This window comes from Clinocottus analis, unplaced genomic scaffold (genome assembly GCF_023055335.1).
Source record: "Clinocottus analis isolate CAN_PGR_092001 unplaced genomic scaffold, fCliAna1.0.p SCAF_5, whole genome shotgun sequence".
NCBI lineage: Eukaryota > Metazoa > Chordata > Actinopteri > Perciformes > Cottidae > Clinocottus > Clinocottus analis.
In genome coordinates, this window is record NW_027176207.1 from 3,289,877 (window position 1) to 3,310,993 (window position 21,117).

General features: G+C 44.0%; 1 protein-coding gene across 1 annotated transcript in view; it reads left to right on the top strand.

Moving 5' to 3' along the window:
• The window catches only part of uvrag (UV radiation resistance associated gene), an 82,240-nt gene that overhangs the window by 25,054 nt on the left and 36,069 nt on the right, over positions 1-21,117 (top strand). Inside the window, exons 10-13 of the mRNA XM_068601102.1 lie at positions 2,838-2,925; positions 3,255-3,315; positions 7,106-7,271; positions 20,864-20,939. Of these exons, the coding sequence (XP_068457203.1) occupies positions 2,838-2,925; positions 3,255-3,315; positions 7,106-7,271; positions 20,864-20,939 (391 nt within the window). The remainder of the gene's footprint in view (positions 1-2,837; positions 2,926-3,254; positions 3,316-7,105; positions 7,272-20,863; positions 20,940-21,117) is intronic.

Sequence of the window (21,117 nt, forward strand, 5' to 3'; positions counted from 1 at the left end):
AGGTGTTAAATCAACTCCGCTTTGCTCGCTATTATTGCATTTTTGGATGTACTCTACTAAAGTATTTCTAGTCTGCTACTTCATACTTCTATTCCGAAACATTTTAGAGGGAATGTTGTACTTTTGCTGATTTAACATAACTGTAAAAACACATTATAAGCTTCTGAAAAACAGTGCTTTGTTAAAGGTGAAACCAGTGGTTCCCAACCTATTTTGGCTTGTGAACTATTTCATTAAAGCGGTGTGGGGCCCCTTGCCTGGTTCCAGAGGTCAAAGAGTTGTTAGCAGATCCACCAACTATTTCCCCTCTAAACATCCCAGACGGTTTCATTTAGAGAAGTGTGCAAGGTCAAAAGTGGTAAAATTGTCCAAAATGTCATTAAAGGTGTTAAATTGGATACTTAAAGCGGTAATATATCAGCAAACAACTGTCTGCTATCTACAGATATACAGGCTTAATGTCCAATTGAGCAGAGAAGTCTCTCTCCCTCTGTGTGTGTGTGTGTGTGTGGGTGTGTGGGTGTGTGTGTGTGGGTGTGTGGGTGTGTGTGTGTGTGTGTGTGTGTGTGCTGTAACCTGAGCGTCTCCTTTTTTTTTCGTATTAGTGCATTTTAGTGCACGTGAGTGTATGAAAGGATAGTGACCTTCCTCCGGTTCCCCCTCAGGTAGACCCTCTTCACTTCGTCTGCACTGATGCAATGCCTGCACTTGTTAGCGCTGTGAACACCGTTAGCTTCTCGCCGCCATGTTGAGAGCCGTTCAGAGGCAATAGAAATGCATAGAAATTGTATTTAACACCTTCAAAGAAATCTAAATGGTCAAAAAGGTGAATACACACAGGGAGGGAAGTTAGCACCTGCCAAATACAGGGTGAAGGGTCACAATGGCAGGTTGATGTAGATTAGATTATTACCCCTAGATTAGGACCCAACAAACTAAACAACTTAACTGCATGAAGAGTAATTAAATCTAGTAGCTCCACCTTGACTAGCTTTAACGGCCAAAGGCTACTTATGCATTGATGCATCGGTGTCAACCGCACATTTTCCGACAAAATGAGTACTTTCAATTTAACAAAGCAAATGTTTTACACTTCTCGATCGGTATTCTTATCCATCCTTTCTACACATTTAAGCCGATAATACTTATGTAGAGATTTTGAATGCAGGACTTTTATTTCTCATGGAATATTTTTCACAAGATTTTAGTGGTACTTTTACTTAATTTAAGAATTGTTCACCTGCCAGGGTTTGTGTATTTGCTTACTGAGGTCAGTTAACATGTCTATTCACACAGAGTCTTTTGTTTGTGACTATACATGAAGAGGGGGAGCGGGGCGGACATGAGGTTCACATGTTTTAGGAAAGGGTTTGTGAATAGTTGCACCTCGGGCTTAACCAATTAGATGAGGCGAAGTCTGCCAGACAGATGAGCTTTAGATCTAACGATCATTACACACCAATCTGTCTCCTCTTTCGTGAGGCAGTCGAACACCAGGAACAGGGAATAAAGGCTGCTAACCAAACGCAACGCCAAGGAGGAAATTCAAGTGTAGGGCGAGCGGCATAGATGGGTGGGTGCGTCACATTCGATAACCATTTCGCTCCCAAAATCCTTCTTCATCTGCATGAGAGGATGGACTGTTACCCACAAGGACACCCACACACATTTTATACAAAGCAGCCGATCATCTATGTTTCTCAGACATAAGCGGTCCCAGGAATAGATGTGCATACTTCCTGGAAAAGCCATGTTATATAAACATTTATATATTTTTTTAGCTGCAGAAATTGATTAGGTTTTACATTTGGAATGGGTTTCACATAGCGGGACTAATTGTACATACATGATCTTGTTTTCCATAGAAAGACACCTTCACAGGCGTAGTCTTTAAGTCTTCAGCGCTCCCCGCATTGGTTCCTCAGTGATATTGCATTAGACATCGAACAGGACCTTTTTGTTTGTTTTTTTTAGCACATATACAACAGCTTCAGTATCAGAAATGCTAAAAGTCTGGATCCAAGTCCGCGAGTCTTTGCACAGATCCGATATCCACTCAGTACATCCTGCCCAATCGGCACATGTGCAAACTAGTACTACACATTTGAGGTTGAACACACTCTTGTGCATATTATGTTTTTCCTGATAAACAAATCTGCGTTGACAGAAGCAGGTGGAGAGCTACTTATCGTTAGCTGTCGGTTAGCAGCACAGTCCACCTTTGCTAAATGACGGAGCTAACAGCTAAAATACACAGTTACATCATAATACTTTTAAGCTATATTAAGTAGACATTGGTATTGGGCGAAGGTACATTATAACGTTATCACGTTCTCAAATGTGATACAAAAGTCCAGTTGTTAGAATGTGTGTAGAGAAGGTGGTGACGGCATCGTATATATATCAGTACGTCTCTGTGACGGACATCTCTCCACCCAGCCTTTGAATGCGGCTGCACAGATCAGTTATACACACTTTTTCGGACAATACAGTGAACAAACGACCCCTTTTGTGGCGGAACACCTTTCTAACTTGTTTCACAAGAAATGGTAACGCAAGCGTCGCCCCTGAAACAGCCGGCTGCATACAATGACCAGCATTAACCTGCTTTCACACATCATTCTGCTGCATAAATCAACTCTCCTCTCTGTTTGCAATGAATCCCATGTGGAGCAGTGACTTAGCCTGGAGGATTTCCACCGCTCCCTGCTTCCTCCCTTCCATCACTCCAGCTACACTCCTTCCCCTACGAGCTCATCTCCGCTCCCCCCAATGTCCTCCACTCGTTACACTGCCAGCCGGCAGCCACTCATTGTGTCCGGTGTTTGTCTCCCCAGAGAGCAGTTCCTCAAGTCCAACGCCCAGCTCACGTTCCGATGCCGTCAGCTCCTCTCTGAGCTCTCCTACATCTACCCCATCGATGTGGTGAGTTCCCCCGCCGCACGACACACTTGTCGACGAGGCAACTGCAAAGAATTATCTGCTGACAGAAGCGAGGCTTTGATCAGGCTGAAATGGTGCAGATCGGCTCCAAAGTGATGTCTAATTCTGCACGTTATGTCTTTGGCGTCATCGCCGATCTGTTTAGCGTGATCAACGCTACAGTCACTCTGTTTGGCAGACAAACCAAACATTTCCTATGCCGACACCACCGGACAATGATGGAACAATTCAAAGCAAGTGTCTCCTTCACACCGGGTTTTCATCTCGCCTGGCCGTCGCCTTTAACGCAAACCTCTTGTTTACATCCGCAGGCCAATCAGTCGGATTATGTCATCTGCGGAGTGAAGCTGCCAAACTCCGAAGACTTTCAAGGTAATGTTTTATGTTCCCTGCTTGTGTGTTTCAGGGTTACAGGAGGATACGCTGTGGTAAGGCATGCCGAAGAAATGTTTGGCCTTAGCTTTAGCGCTCGAGGGTTATATGTAAATGTTTGATGAATAGAACCCCATCTGAAGGCCGATGATCTCATACATACAGCATCTATGAGATCATAACGTTGGCAACTATACGTGGCAATTTGGCATTATTGTGCTAAGGTATTACAGTCTTCAACCTGCATAAATGTCATGATTTTATAATCACTGGCACAGCGTGCCATTTCAATGCATAAAAGACATAATGACATAATTGTATATTCAATGGTTTTACTAGCAGGGAAAGGTTGACATTCTTCTTGACTCTTTTTTTTTTGTACAGAACTTGCCAAAGTAGACACACATAACAACGTGTCTTGCCTCCAATACTGTGTGTGGGATGAGCTGGTAGTGATTGAGCACCTGTGTAATCACTTTCATGCGGCAAAGACGGTCTTTGAATTCACATTAACGGGCACGCACGCACAGGTTTTTTTTGCTTCTGTTATTCTTTTTTTTCTCCTCATGACACCAGGTACATTTCCATCCACCTGTCTTAATGGGTATTGTCAATTTGCACAACAAAACAACCCCGGAGTTGATACGCCGGAAATTGTTGAAGAAACCTTGAAATATCGCAAAAACGTTTTTCAGTCTTTGCTGCCGGGGAAAAGTTTGTGTCTCGTTAGAAGTGCAAAATGTGAAAGAGACAAAAAATAGCAGCAGAATTAAACATTATCCCGACTGCTCTACACAGATCTGATGTGGCCGTACTCACATTAATACATGCAACAAACACAAATGTCATAGTTACATCCAGTGTTCTACATAATTTATTTTACCAAGATTTCACTGGTGCTATTTTAATTGTGTCACTTTGTTGCACCCTCTTCTTCTGCAGTGGTATAAACGTTTTCAGACTGGAGAATTGGCACCACCAACTTGATTCGTTAAAGTAATTAAATAATAATCCTTATGGTGGCATCCACTCGCTTTTTTCTTTTGCCTAAATTCTCTTCGTTTGGTTCGCTCTTGGAGGGAGTTTTGGCTGCACTTTCATTTGCATCAACTGATGCATCGTCCATCCAGTAAAAAGAATGAATTAAGACAATTTCAGCCAGTGTTTCTGTAAAGCATAATGCCAACAATGAGCAGGGCGCATATGGATTTAGTTTTAAAACGACAGAAAGAAAGAAGATAGGAAAACAATTATTTGGAGTCTGGAGGCAGGCATGTGGGCCGAGCAAGACTAAGAACTTGTTTGGTTTGCATTATTCTGTTTTTGTGAACACTCGGCCGTTCTGATCTGCCCTTGGACTCTGACGGAGGAGTTCAGCCTACCGCAGTCTCATAGAGTCTCGTCTCAAGATGCTTTTGTAACTGGCATCACCACCCCCAAAGAGACCCAGCCGCAATAAACACATATAACGCATATAGACAATATCAGAGACGCAGTGTTACCACGTTAGTGTGGCAGGTTCACGCTGGATGCGACGTGAGAAATCGGGTTTGCTGTCACAGCGAGGTGACGACTTTATGACCTCTCAATCGTCTGGGATTGAGCGGCTTTGGCCTGCAGCACTTGTCTTACACCCGAGAACACACTCGCCACTGTCCCCTCAGCATTCTCCAGCTCCCCTTCCTCACAGCTGGTGAGACCCGGCGGGCCTCCGGACCCTATAACTCAAAAAAAAGACCACTCCCGAATCCCCTGCTGTTGGTACTCCACCTGTTGCAGCATATTTCAACAGCGCAGCGGCGCGCGCAGTACTGACAGCCAGCACCATTTTATGTCCGCAGCAATCGCTTGTTCCCATAAGGCGGAGGCCTGCGTCTGCTTCTGCCTCCCGGTCCTGCGTAGGTGGAGCCCTAGCAGTGAGTAGAACCACCGAGCATGTGCTGTGGCGGAGGATGAAAAGCCTAACAGAGAACATCCTAATGCGGCTGACTACCTTTGCCCTCACCGGTCAGGTGGCTTGTTGTTTGTGCAATGTAGAAGAGGGCTATGCAGGTAGCCATTAATATTCTCCCTCTCTAACATTACCACTGGGGCATCTTGCAAAGGACAGCGCGACAGGCAGATCCCTTTTTTTTTTTTTTTTTTTTTTTAAGAAAAGAGAGGATGGAGAAGCATGTGTTTTACCCTCTTTATTTAACCCCCTGCTGTCTGTTGTGTGAGGTCTGCCTCAGGAAGCAGCCTGATCATGCCTGTAGAACCGCCCACAGGAGGAGGATGTTCCAAATTAGAGACCAGGGTCAGGGTTAGTTGGAGTCCTAATCCCGCTGGGGGTCAGATTGGAGCAGAGCGTCACTCCACTGAGGCTCTTCAGTGTTTTCTTTACATTTAACTAAGCTTCCCTTTTCAGCTCAGTCTGACAAGTGTACAAGCAGTCTCCTCTTGCACCCTCAGGTGTCCTTTACGTCAGTGGTTCTCAACTGGTCTGGCTCCGGGACCATCACCCTTAATGACAAGCTGAGACCCAAATCGAGGAACATTCTCAACTTCTGAAATGTATTTGATGAAAAGATGGGGCAGTTTGAACCTGAGATGATTTAAAATTGGCTATGATTAAAAAAAATCCTTTAAAAACATTTATTTACTACATTTTCAATCAAATATAAGTGTAAGTAAGCTGAATTTTATATTCAGTAGGATGTTTAATTTAATTATCCTAAAAACCCAAAGTCTCCCCCATATCAGAATGGTTTGATCCAACCTGGCACACGCTGCTGAAAACATGGAGGGACGAGCCAGCGTAAAAAACGACATAAAGAAGTCCCTTCAAAATAAAACCACAGGATGAAAACTCTTATCATAATTCTTATTATTTTAATTCTTATTTTTTTCCCAAGCAAAGGCGCACTAGTGACCCACCAGTTGAGAACCACTGCTTTACGTGACCTGTTGACGTGTAGCATCATCCAGAAGCACCAGAGGCACAAGAAGCGGTTTACTCCATTTGCTTTATTTTTTTTATTTTTGGGTGCCGTCGACAAGAAAATGCGAGGAGGAAAATTCGAGGTCCTGTGTGAGAAGACAGTTTGAGCCGAGGCTCAGGGCACTCGCTATTGCCACAGTCTATTATTTTGGCTCGTTAAGATAAAAACCGCGATGATTTTAAGCCTTCGCCTCAAGCAAGTGTCCTGCCGCTGTTTAGGAATGTGAAACCACTTAGTGTGTCGTCTTGAAACCATTCTTCCCACTTAAAGAGAGATGGTTTGCCTTTCAGTTTTCAACTCCATCAGTCACTCGAGCTCAGAGGGAATATTTCTACGTGACGCTTTTGCTTCTGGAGCATATATCTGAAAGATATTGGTTCTCCTGCTGTAACCGATGTTGTTGTTTTTTTGTGCCAAATTTAGTATCGCTTTCAAAACACCATCCCACATGAATGCAACGGCTCCTCTTGCCGCGGATACTCTGTTGCCAAACTATCTTTGGTTGGATGTTTTGTTTGTACATCTTTTTTGTTTGCCATTCTCAAGATGTGGACTTGTTGTATCTAAACAGCGTTTTTGTTTTCCATGTGAGACATTGCTGACTGTGCTTTGAAGTTGTTGGTGTGAGAAAATACCTTTTGGTTGATTAAAAGTAATGCTGTTTTTAATTTAATCTGCATTGGATTATAGTTTTAGAGGCTTCAGTGTGTGGATGCAGGTCACATTAAACAGCCTTTCTGCTCTGCTCGGCAACACTCTCATCTAATGTGTCGATTACTGGATCCTCTCTTTTGCTTTGTCCCCTGCAGCAAAGGATGATGGGAGCCTGGCTGTCGCCCTGGGTTACACGTCGCACCTGGTCCTGATGATCTCGTGCTTCCTGCAGATCCCTCTTCGGTATCCAGTGATCCACAAGGGTTCCCGCTCCTCCATCAGGGACACCATCACTGACCGACTCACTGAGAAGGAGAGAGAGTAAGTGGGTTCGATACCCAGTTTTTCTTCCGGTGCTAATGGATCTGTAGCGTTCTGTCGGTGTTGTTTTCATTAAGCCACTAAAGAGATGCAGACACAGTGAGTTCTCCTGCACGCGCATGACAGGAGACCGTTCATTTCCTTTTCTTCGGTTTTTATTCTGAACAGCAAAAAATGCTAACAAAGTACACAAAAGAATAAACGATCAAAACAATAACACAGTGCAGTCCGTCATTAACATAAACATCTTTCAATATATTTCAAATATAGTTCCTACACCGTGAGCAGAATTCTGGATATTAAATTATTAACACTTGTGAAATTTCAATTTACCAAAAACACACTTTTGGCTCTTACAGGATCCATCTAAATTCTGGAGGTAAACGGTCAACAACAATGTGACCTCACATGTGACCTCACACATGATTTCACACCTCAGAGTGAATTCCTTCAAATCTGGCACAAAAGTCCACTTGGACTCAAGGATGAGCTGATTAGTTTTTAAAGGTCTAAGGACACATTTTGGGCCATGACTTTGAGAACTCTCACTCTAATTCTGATAATCTCACACAAATGTCAAAGAGGATAAAATTATGATGTGATGACATTCTGGACAGACATGAATGTAAACTGCAACGAGACTGGTTGGCGAAGGCCAGCCACCATGAGGTGGTAATTCTAGTTTTGCAGTGAGGTTCTATGAGGTGATCGTCCATCACCGTGTGTGGTGAAGCCAATGCGGTAGTGTCTCAAAACTTGCATTCTCTCTACAGGCCATCAGGGGGGCAATTAGACCACAAAGCAGATTATGCTTTAGGGCGGGCTTACTGTGATTGACAGGTCGCTGCAGCTTCCAGAGCCATAGACGGTGTCTCTACAGCACTCCTCCGCATTCAAAATATGGTCACTTCCCTTCATCGGTGGTGAAAAGCCAAGATGGTGACGGCTAAATTGCAGAACTTAAGGCTTCAAAACAGCGACGACTACATCCACTTCCTATACACGGTTTATGATTGTACTCTGCCGACCTCCAGCCTACTGCAGTAACACACTGACCATGACCCAGTCCCTCAAACACACCCACTTCAAAACATCTGAGCTGTTTCTTAATGAGAGCAGATCGTCTCATGTGGCTGAAGTTCTGCTATTGCTCTCTTTCAGGCTTGTGTTCAGGTGAAGCGATACGAAACGATACAAATAAGCACTTTTATACAATCCTGAAGTGTTTTATTCCATTGAAGACCTTGTGTGATGAGCCATAATCCTGACTCATCGCTGTTGTTAGGTTGAATCTGTTTGCGGTGAGTCAACAAAAAGGTTTGTTTGAAAAGTTTTTTTTTTTTTTTCGAACATCCTCATGGAAAAAGGTTATTGTGGAAAATTGGCAGTTTATACAAACATGTAAAGGACTTTAACAGACTATGGCAGCACCCAGCTGTTTTGCCAGCCATTGTAGCTTTATTGTTGTGCATAGAGAGAAACACAAAATCTGGGTTTGACAAGTTGATAATGTGCTCTGTCTCATCCCGGGATAAAATCTCCCAAACCGTGTTCTACTTTCACAGATCCTCCTTCGCATGCTTAGAAATCTTTCCGTGGATATTGAGTGAAAATTAGCTTTATGTTTGGTCAGTAGCGTTCTCTTATAGTAATTCTCCTAGTTAAATAATAAATCATCCTTTTGATTTTGTAGTAAATCTGTCTGCCAGTTTGTTCCTCATCCATCCCGTCGGATGGCAGTTTTTTAGCGAAGTGAATATTTCTTTACTGCAACTTGTTTGCAATTTTGCAAACCAATTTTGGAACATTTGCATCGTTGTATCAGGAAAGTCTTGATCGTAACATACACAGCGGCTGCCTGTTAAATCTGGAAAATAAAGTAAAAGCTGTAAAATGGAAGGGGCAGACATCAGACATCTCAGCTGGTACTCATTTCCAACTGCAACAGTCAAGGTTAAAACAACACTAAACTTTTGTCACTATTCATAACACTCTTAACAAGAAAGTACATATGGTTAAACCCACAGTGCATGCTGAATATTTATTTCATTATCACCGCTTCATGATCAACACTGCTCTTTGATTTCCACCAAGTTTATTACATTTTAAGTCATCTATCAAAGCACGAGAGCCACATCAAATATACAGTATTCTGTCTAAAAGCAAAAACAGATTCCAGGAGTGTGGAAGGCTTTGGTGTTGTTTGTCTCATTTGCCACATTTGGTGTAAACTGTTGACCTCGCTGTCTTCCCCTTCTTTAAAAATAAGAAATCTGACTCAGGTGTTCAGAGAATCTATAAAGAAGCTCTGCTGGGACGGTAAATCAGTCCACCTTGCCTCCTGGCAAAGTGGACTGATTTACCGCATCTGATTTACAGCATCATTTTTTATCTTTTTTTTTTTTTTTTTAAAGCGATACCTATTCAGGATTGATAACACGGCGTTAACGCAGAGAGTGTCAAATGATAAGCTGAGAATCCAACGTCTCCTGGGCCTTTTGTTGTTGATGAATTATACACTGCAATTACCGCGACAGCCAGTGTAATGAAATTATTATTTGTGTATGTTATGGTTTTGTAGCTATGCGTCAAATTGGCATAATAAAAAATAAAAAACCTACTGCTGCGTTATGATGATTGCAGACTTGGGACACAATCGCTCAGGTGTGAACCTTGCGTGCACATTGACATTCCTCACGTGCAAGAGCAGCTGCCATGAGTGTGAGTGGGATGAAGACGATGCAGTGTTGTGGATGTAGGTGAGTGCAGAGAATTCTGGGTAGTTTTAAAGAGTTAGCTTAGTACTGTTAGCTCTTCCATTATTACTGATATTTAGCTTTTGCTGCGCGTGGCCATGTCGACATCAGCAAAAATATTTTAGTCCTTTTTGTCACGTTTTCATGTAACGACATTTCATACGTGTTCTATGTTGTGTTTATTACTTGGAATCTGAACCAAACAGAGCACTTTAGGGGTCTATCGCGTTTTTCTGGTGCGAGTTGTTTGAAACCTGGTTCATAGCGCCATTAAACGTCGTTATAACAGGACTGCACACTAGAGAGCCTCGCCACCACTTTGTGTCCATTCTCACCCGTTTCAATGTTCTGTGTAGCTGCTCATGGAGTAGCATGGTGGACAAAAAGTATCCTCATGGATTCATTCTTATATAGTTCCTTCATTTAAAATCAGTGTATGAGAACAACCTGCCAACCACGGCTTCACCCAGCTCCTGTGTTTACCATCACCTCATTGTGCTCTACTTTCCACAAACAAATGACTTCTAATCCTTTTGGCCGAGGGAGGCACACGGGTATGACGTGTAAATCAGCACCGACACGTCTACATCCACATCCGTCGTACTTAAAAGACAAACAGCCGGGAGAAAGTGTGTGTGTGTGTGTGTGTGTGTGGGTGTGTGTGTGAGAGAAAGGAGAGCCGTTATCAGGCAACGCGGTGATGGAGCGCCCGTCTCCCCCTGTGTGGGTGATTATGTCACGGGAACAGCCGTAGGGGCTCACTGGGAGTCGCATTCCTCGTCCTTGCCATGCAGGATATTTACACCCCGGCAAACGAAAAATAAACCCGCCGGCTGCGTGGCTGTTGAACAGACGCGACAGTCCCGCTTCGCTCTTAGGTGTCTCTGAGTGGGGCCGAGCGCTCTAACAAACTTTCACTTCCCCCCCCCCCCCCCCCCTCACATGTTTATGACCCCTGAGGTCCCGACGGGCTGCAGACACGCACCAAAATGATGTGTGGGGAGACGGAAAGCAACTAGCCGAGCTCTAAAAGTGAACAAAAAAGGGGTGATTAAAGTGTCGGAAAGAGGCAGCCGGCGGTGATAAGTGAGGTGGCTCGGGATCGGTTCCTCCGAGCGTGGTAGGATTAGCGAGCAGTCGGTCAATTATAATGCCGTGCACATAGGAACTGTATGCCGTTTCATGCGTCCTCAAAGCAGGGCTCGGCCTTCCCCCTTTCCTGCGGCACCAGGTGCGGATCCAGACTTCGGTAGCCGTTACAATCCAACGTGAAATCGCTCAAGTTGATTTCTCAGAGCCCTGGGTATAATTGAGCGAGAATAAAATCTTTACTCTGAGCCGAGGAATTGGCCTTCGGTGTGTTGTTAAGAAGACAAATGTACTTTTTTTCTTCGTTCGGCTGCCTTATTTCACACCGTCTGATATTTTTGACACAGGAAAAGACATCGAGGCATGTGTTGATCTGAACTGTGGCCCTGTCAGAATGTTTGAAAGTAAGGTGTGGAATATGACTGGTCTGTTTGGCAGCCTGACGATTTGGTCTATTCTGGATCACAAACTCCCTTCCCTCCAGTCCGAGACGTTCTCTGGACTCTTAACGACACGTTGCGCCCACATTTCGTCCTGTGGAGAGCCCGGTTCCAGTTTTTCTGATTGTATGGGGGGGAAGAACGAGGGAGATGTGATCCAGATGTCCAGTGTCTGATTGAGACCAGAGCCTGGCCATTAAAAAGCAAGCGCTGCCTCGGTCTATATATATATATATATATATATATATATATATATATATATATATATATATATATATATATATATATATATAGTTGTTTTGTTTTCTAGTTCTTTATCACGACCAAAGGAATTGAAGGGTGATGCAAGTGGGATTCACACATCACGGCTTAGTTCAAACGCAAAATAAACTGTTGGTGGAGGTAGTGAAGGGGTTGGTGTAGTGTAGCTTAAGACGAAAGGGAACCTGTGAGCTCTAAGAAAAGAGGTTATTGTTCCGGGGCTTCAGCGGCTTCATGTCTCTTAACATGGACCATGTGCACAGGAGGAGAAGGGGAACTGCTCCCAAACCAGCCGGTCCTGCACAGCAACACAGAGAGAGGGAAAAAGCACTGGAGCGGACGTTTGGGCATCCTGCTGAGACGCCCATTGCATGGGAAGGCCTGCACACTCACACACAGACGTCAAGTTTGGCAATTACTAAAGGTGATTAATTAGCTATAGTTAAAGCTTGGGTTGGTAATGTTGAGAAATAAGCTAGTGGAAGTTTGATTAAAAACAAATTATCCCAAAAAGAACAGCGTGGCGTTGCCAACTCTTTGACAATGAAAGCAGTACAAGCTTAGGAAGGAAGTCGCCTCGTCAGCAACACTTACCTTTCAACCTTTCTACAAAGCCGTCCCCCAAAAACATGATTATGAACCATTGACTGTATATAACAAGTAAACGTCGTCGTTGTGACACCCTATGTTGGTTTGTGGTCTGCGGTTTTCGAGTTTGGCCTTTTGGCCGTTGCAGAAGCGAGCAGAAGTGACCATATTGGGTCTGTGGAGGCGTTATGGTAATGGCTTTATGGACTATTTGACTCCAACTGGACCATCGTGCTGTCTTGAAGAAGACTTGAGACTAGTGATTGAGACCATAAACTCATGTTTACAATGTTTCCATCAAGAGAGAAGATGGTCATTAAAAGAGAATGCAAGTTTAAGGCACATCTGCATTGACTTTACTTTCTTAGAACTGGAGGTTGCCAAACGATAATGAAATGATTGGACGGGCTTATTAAAGTCTTGCGACAGCTATGGATACAGAATTTGGTTTTCCTCTTCTTTGTCCGAGCCTTTGATTAATTATTTGCTGACGGGACATTCAAAGAATTTCAACAAATGTAATAAAAAGGTTTTTTTGAGAAGTTTACCAACCTTAGATTTGGAAGGTGACTTCACCCAGATGACACGCTCAGACAGGCTCTCTACCTCACCCCTCGTAGGTATCGAGCCATGCAGACAGATTAGATTTTCATCTCCAGGGATTTTAAGACATCTGTTTTGGCATTTCTGCTCTCACGGCAACGTTGCACGATGTCGGTCAACAGGATTTATTTTTTTGTCACCTGATCAACACTCTCAGTCTTTGGATGTTGATGGTTTAAACACTTTGTTCTACAGGACGGACTCATTTCATTTAGCAACTTTACAGATTACAGCTCCGATTGGAATTCAAGTGTATTAACTCTTTATAGGTCACTCGTCGAAATACTTTGAAATTCAAAATGTCACCTCTTTAGAGCGCTGTTGGAGGACATAATAATACTCCTTAACTGTTGTGACAAATATATATTTTTAGGTAGAAAATGAACATCCGCCAAATTACCACCTATGGTTCCTTGCCCGTTTAGAGGAAACAAAATATATAAATAAAGAAATGCAAGAAATAAATTAAGGTAATCCTTTATTCGTCCCGCAGTGGGGAAATTACTGGATTATAGCAGCAATTGCACACAATACACACCTAACATAAATACAAAATGTGATATCTGAGAATCATTTGATGTTGTACTGGTTCTATAAGGGACGCTGTCCGGCATGATAGAATAACTCATTGTTCAAGCAGTGTGATGAGCACATGGTGGGGCTTCAGCTGCAGAGTTACTGTGTTTTTCATAGAAGAGATGAAAGACGTGATCAACTAGAGAGCCAGGGAGTTTGACTCAAAACTCCAACGAATTCTTCATTACTTGTCAACTACAAAGGCACCCTGGGACCGGACTGAATGTTTACTTGTCTTGTGCGGTTTTCTGCCAAATCACTCAAGGACAATAGCGTGAATACTTTGTTTATGATAACTCTGAGGAGCTGAGGAGTCTCCTCTCGGTTGACAGGTTCATCTCCTTCATCCTGGGAGCCCTGCTGGTGCGCAGCTTATTGGAGCAGTCGACGTCCATAGTTCATTAAAGAGATAACGAGAAGCATCTGCGCTGAATGGCTTTCTGAAGGATGCAGAGATTTTCTAATAACGACGTATTCTTGTTCGTGGGTTGAGAGGGAAACGGGAACGTACCAGTCACAGTTGTTTGTCTTCAGTTTCGGCTCTCTTTTTGTTTTTAGCCCGTGCCCAGATATGTCAAAAACTATAAGATGGATCAGCACAGGGTGTTACACAGACATTGTTACATAGGGTGTCAGACGTCTCCACATCCACTGATTGGATTGCCATCAGGAGGATTTTAATGATTCTAGTCATCTTCTGACTTTATATTCAGCTCCATCATCAAGTCAGAATTACAATTTCTCAAACGCTTCACTTTATGACCAACTTACATGCAGAATAATCACTTTCCCATCGGCCTCAACTGCACTTTGTGTTAGTGTTGAACGTGTCAAAATACCATTTTAGATGAAATATTTTTGTCGTAGACTTTAGAAAACATCTTTGTGTGTTGTAGATTCCTGAAACAATCATTCCATAGTGATGTAAAACGTATTATTACCTCTAATATCACAATTGCAATGTCGTCTTCAGCCTTATTAGCATTATGAGCATGCCCATTGTCGTATTTAGCTCAAAGTGCTGCTGTGAAGTTCAATCCCACAGAGCAGCTTGCACGACTCTGGACTCTTGTTAGCAGCGCAGCTATGATCAAGAAAATCGGTGTTGACGAGAAACTGCTGCGAGGTCAGAATATTAATCTTAAATTTGTGTAATGATCTTTTAGTAGCATGTCATGTCTTTTTTTTCAAAGCCTGCGTTTGGGATAAAGTGATGGTCCGCTAAGTTTTGGTGGGGAAATTGCTACGTTCTGTTTTGCTGCTGGTGCGATCGGGCTCCATCTCTGCTTGGGGTTTAAAACAATGGAAGGAAACAAAAGGAAAGTGGGGGAGGATGGACAAACATATAAAAGTGGGAGCCATGGGATTGGGAGCTGGGGTCAGCAGACCCCTGGATATTCTTAAGAGCTGTGATGAAAACCCAGTATGACAGAGCGAGCCACCGCCACATCACTCAGGAGGCGCTTTAACGGCGCAGGCCAAGATGGCGAAACGGTTACACCGGGGTCCTAAGTGCAGCCAGGGTCATTAAAACTGCATTCACTGACAGATGCTCAGTGTAATCATTTCTCAGATATTGAAAATTACAGCTCACGGTGATTTATATAGTAACCACTGCCATTAGAGCCTTGACAGTTGCAAGGCAGGTGTTTTTTTCTTCTAAGAAAGCAGGCCCATATGATTTATGGTCCCGTGCTGTTTGAAATTGCACATTAAAGACATTTGCGCACACACATGCACACACACACGCCATTAAAACGGGGGCTGTACGTACTGGCCGAGCCTCGTCTGCAACATGTGAGCCAGAACTGTTGTTTTGCACATTCTGAGTATTAATTAGGATGTCTAAACAGGCAGGCAAACACATGTGGCGACCTCAGCCTGTGTATACATTACTGCAGGTCAGCCGGTCGCGAGCAGTCCTCCCACCGTTTTTTCTCGTGAACCGCGGCGAAGCTGAGCACGACCACCCACCTGCATAGCTGCGTCCTCCTTTTTTACACTCCTCCATTTAATACAGTGGACCCAAGAGGAAAGAGACGGGAGTCCAATATACTACAACATGCTTCAGTATACGCGCTCTCCAGAGCTTTTAAAGAGGAAAAAAAAAAACGACCTTGTGGCCTTCTCTAATAGACTCGTTTAACAGGACTGCCTGTAGAGACGATGGTCATTTTAACTATTAAAAAACAACCCCCTCCCCCATCCACAAAAAAAAGGTGGACTCCATTTTGGCTCCCACATTGCGGTAAAACTCCAGACACCAATGTCGGCTTTTAACACGGCTGTGTGCGCAACGCGCAAACTCATACACGGAGCTTTAACTAGGAGGCTTTGTGCCGCAGTGACCTCAGCGCTCCTCTTTTGCTCAAACAGCCTACAAATGTGGCTGCTTTTTTTTTTTTTTTTTTTTGAACCAGAGGGTGTAAAAGGCGCCCTGTGCTGCTGACACCTGCTCAGAGGCCCGGTGCAGAGGGATGCCGGAGACACCGCTGGTGGGGGATCACTCCGAGATGAAAGACGCAACACTCAGCCTGCTATTAAAAGATCCCTCAACAGGAATAATACAATAAAAAAAGAAATGGACAGGAAGAAAGCAAGAGCAAAGGACTTCCTATTAGTCATCACTGTAGCCATGTGTTTATTGGTTGTAGCCCTTCCTTATTTATTTAAGCTGCCTGTGTCTAGACCCCTGCAGTTAGAGAGCTGGCAGGCCGGGGCGCATGTACGCTCGCTCATAAAGATGGGGGGACTTTCCTGTGAGACGCAGCTTTTGTCTTTTTACAATGTCATGGCTCCACACTTATTAATTACATATTTATTGTGCGCTCAGAGCCAGCACTCGCACGTCAGATATCCCGTCGCGAGAAAGATGAGTGCTTTTTAAATGATTTTTTTTTTTTTATTCAAGAGTTTTATTTCTGCTCTCAACTTCACTGTCATTTCCTTTTCTTTCTTTCTTTTTTTTCTCCTTTTTTTTTTTCTTTCCCAGTGCACACAGAGTTGAATATTAGCTAAACGAAAGCACATTTCATGTTTCAGCAACGGAGCGGGTGTGTTGATTATGGCGCCTGTCATATTTGGTTTGCTGTGTTAGTTTCGCGGACACGACCCTTCAACAGAGCCGCCGCCGAGGGGAGCGGCGGAGGGATGTGCTGACGGAAGAAACGGCCTGATGGAGGGAAGTGAGGAAATCTGAGGAGGAGCTGCTGAGATAGAGATGATTGCGTTTGATTTATATGTACAACAGAATTAAAACGACCAACAGAACAAGGTGCAGGAGAGCGAAAGCAAGCATGAACTCATTTGGAAACGACAGAAAAACAATTAGCGCCACAAACTGGATTGTTTCCGTTTATTTTGAAACTTCCATCCCGATGGCGGGATGGCGGGTGCAGGTTCTGGCCTTCATACTTCTCCAGGAACTGTAATTTATTTCATCCTGTTTAGTGTGCAGGACCGCTTCAGCTTATGTCGCTGGCTGAGTGATTAAAAATGGCGTCCCCTCTTCCTCTGCCGCTCCGTACTTCACCTCCGGGACAGAAGCACCACTTTGCTGCTTTTAGCGCTGTTGTATGTTTGATCTACATCTTTTTTTCCTTACACTCATTTTGAGCGCTTTCTTGGCACAGTTTCCCTTTTTTCTTTTTTTTTGGGTCATATTAGATAATATATAAACTAATAACATGAGCCGGCTAAGTAAATCCCACACTGCTTTGGCGCCTCCTCCTTTTCCCTCCATCCTCAGACTTCCTCCCCACCCCACTGGTATGTAATAATATATTTGACTTTACTGGACGTCCCCGGGAGGAATTCCTGGTGTTTGGTGAACCGGAGTCTCTCCAGTGTGATTTCAGACACAGCGGACAGCGGCCATTAATCACTCTGCCGTGACTGTGACTGTGCGCATGTGTGTGTGTGTGTGTGTGTGTGTGTGTGTTGGACGTGGCTCTGTTTTCCTTTTTCGTGAGTGTTCATCAGCAAACAAGTCCTATCTGCTCGTGCTGAAGCGATATTGGGAATGCCAGAGGTGCAAGGGGGGAATGCCTGTTGTGTTGTTCTTCCTCTCTCCGTTAGTTATTTCCCAGTGCTGAGATACGGCCTCCGGCATGTCGCTTTCTCCGTGGGGGCCCCTCCCCCCCCCATGGCCACGCATCATGAATGTTGAGGCCCCCCCACCCCCCTCCTGAGGCTACAGCGCCTCACCCTTTACTCCTTGAGAAGCAGCTTCCTGTTAGAATTCATTCTGGGGCTGGAACGACCTCCATCTGTTACGGGTTTTCTTCTTTCACGTCCCGGGGTTTGCAAGCGCAATGTGTGAGTGCAGGCGGTGTTTACAGTGAGCGCCGGCTCAGAAAGTTGCCTGCTCACGTCTGAGGAGGAGGAGGAGGAGGAGGAGGAGGAGGAGGAGTAGGAGGAGGAAACAAACCCAAGAAATAGAACCAAAGCCCTCGTCTGAGTTCACGTTCCCAAAGCCCGACGCTCCCGCAGCTGACACGCTGAACTGTGGGTCGAGCATCGAGATCAAATCTGAGTCAAATCTGGCCTTCGAAAACGTCAAGGTCACATCAAGCCTGCGCTGTTAGCAGTGCTGTTAGCGGGATCTCAGTTGACGGAACAGTCCAGTGAAGTGGAAGCCCTGAGGAAGTGTACTTTCTCCTGTTGTTCTCTTCCTATTGCCTCAAGCACTTATAGGTCATAGTTATGGGGAAGGGAGGCGGGGGGGGGGGGGGGCATATATGTGCTCACAAAGGATTATCCAAAGACCATGACCCAGTCCCCAGGGGGCACACAGAGAGGAGGTATGCCGGATACACACACAGAGCGTTCAACACATGTCAGCACATACTGTACAGAACAGGCCCATCTGAACGCATCTGCTGCTGCTGCTGGCAGCGCTGTCATGTAACGACAGAGGCTCATGTCTTGTGGAATTGGTCACACTTTTGTTTGCCGCTAAGGGTATCGCTTTTAAAAAAAAAAATCTCATGGATGTGTCGCAGTTCAGAATTAGCTTTTAGACAGCCATTGAAGAGCCTTGACCCCCCCCCCCCTCCCTTTAGCCATAATGTCTTTGTGTTTCAGGAGCCAATCAGAATCTCCACATGTTACAGAGCTGATTCCAGTATGAAATGAAAGAGCTGTCGGATAAAAGACTGACACGTTGCCAGTTGATAACTTGCATGAAGACAATTATTTGTGTCGCCAGTTTTCTGAAAGGTTATGTTTAAATATGCAAATGAGGCATAAATATTCAGAGCAGAAATCTGACCATTGGATGAAGCCAGGTTCTGAAGTCTTGTTTCATTGTGTTGACATATTAGAGTCAAAGGTTTTACTGAGGGAAGGTTGGATATCTCTTTATCGCTCCATGAATCAGAAAGCAATGTCAACGGCAATCGAAAAATCTATTTTCTCTATTTTTTTAGAAATAAAATGTTATAAATCATCCTATATTAACAAACCATCAAAGGAAAAAACGTTTATTGTAGATTAATTCATTTGGAAAGTTTGATGTTTGTAAGCGTTACTGAAGGGGATTTTAACTGAACCACAGTCTGAAACAAAAACTAAGTAAGAGAAAACGGCCAACAGGTGAATAGGGTAAAAAAAAAAAAAAAAAAGAATATATATATATATATATATATATCACCATGAAACTTCACCAGTTCATTATTAGATTATTAGGACAATTATTCACAAGTTTCCTGAAATGTTAGGATTGAATATGCAAATGATACATTATTTAATGCTAACCTTTTGGTGAATTTAGAAGAAATCTACAATAGACAAAATAGTCAAATTATCACCTAAATGTGTATTTTTGGTGTTTTCTTTCCACGAGTCTGAAAGAACACATGATATGGAAGCAAACGATCCCAAGAAGGGTCTCCTCCTCAGCGAGGTGGTGCGTGTTATCATCATTTGTTAAAGTTATTTTCGAGGTGCTGCTATAAAACACAGTTCTGCTGTCTCGACGTGAGCCTCCCTCACGTGGCACCAGACAACAACACAAGCTGCATTCGTTAGTTTTCAGATGGAACGGCTTGTCTTTGCAATAACATTTTCTCAGCTCATCGTTCTTCTTTGACGTGACCTTCTGGCATCAACAACTGCTGCGACATTAAAAAGCAACAGCTGTTTATGTGACTAACTGCACGGATGCTGCATCTGTATGCGTGTATATGTATGTACCTGGCCTTGGCAACATCTCACGTGTGTTGTTGGATTTTTATTTATTTTTGGTTCCCACAAACCCCGAGATGTCAATTACATGTGCAGAAATGAGCAGAGCAAAATCCTCTAAATAGAAGACTGTTTTACTTCTTTAAAAAACACTATTTCAATGTTTGGGTGAGAGGTTAAGCGTCGGATTAGCTTTAGGCTATTCTGAAGGTTAAGGTGAAGCATTTAGAGATGGGCTAAGATGTGAATGTAGATAACAAAGGTCACGGCAAGTATGCTGATGCAAACCGGAGTGCGTGTGTGGTTTGTCAGAGCAAAGCCCTGCTCAGTTCACGGAGCTGAAACCTCTGTATCCTCCTCCGTGGGAGATCAGCAGACATAAGCACATAATGACAGGAAGGGATGAGTCCAGCCTTAGTCCCTGATAACAAAGAGTTTTCCCTCCCTACATGTCAGCATATTCGCCTCTCTACCTAAACCCAGCACCCAGCGAGAAGGATGAGGGAAGATATCCCATCTTCCCCCATCCTTCTTGAGCTCAGACATCTGACTGGCACCAATAGGACTTTCCCACCGTGCCTCAAGGGAGAGGTTCTTCTCAGTATCTCGCTCAGAGGCAGATGGACAAGCTGCTTGGACGCCTCTGCTCAGGTTTGATATTTCGGTTTAACAAAGGTACGGAGGTGGCGTCTGGGATGGGGATCAGAGACCCAGACCTGGTTTCATCTGCCTTCTGCAAGTGATATCCGAATGTAAGCGCCGCGGGCTCCGCGGACGGCAAATCTCAATGATGGGAAAGAATTCAAATCCCTGTTGCGAAAGCCAAAGAGCAACAGTTGTTTGAATCTCTCAAAGTAAGATTAATAAGCAGTGGACCCTTTTAATCCCAGCACCCTTTATTGACATGTGCGCATGCATAGACCTACAATATGATACGCAGTATGCATTCAGTGTTGTTGTAGGCTTGGCTGGGCTTAGTTGGCTTGCGAGTGTCTTAACACCTTCGCTGACGGACTCTGTTGGTGATGGATCAAGTGGAATACATCAGCTGTTCCTGTGTAACGCCATGTTTGTCTTCTTTTGTCTTCAACAGGTTCCCTTTGTACCCCAGAGGAGAGCGCTTCCATTTTGAATACGGTGTCTACTTGCTCAACAAGAACATTGCTCAGGTATGAACAGATGCGTAGCGCACAAACGTGGTTCTACATTGGGATTACAAAAGGGATCTACAGTGTCTAAGACCTGAGATTTATTTTTGGAATGTGAGTTTTTTACGGCAGCGGGAACGACTCAAAATACTATAACAGTAGCCGGGTCCTCATAAAGAAAGAACATGTTACTCCGTGC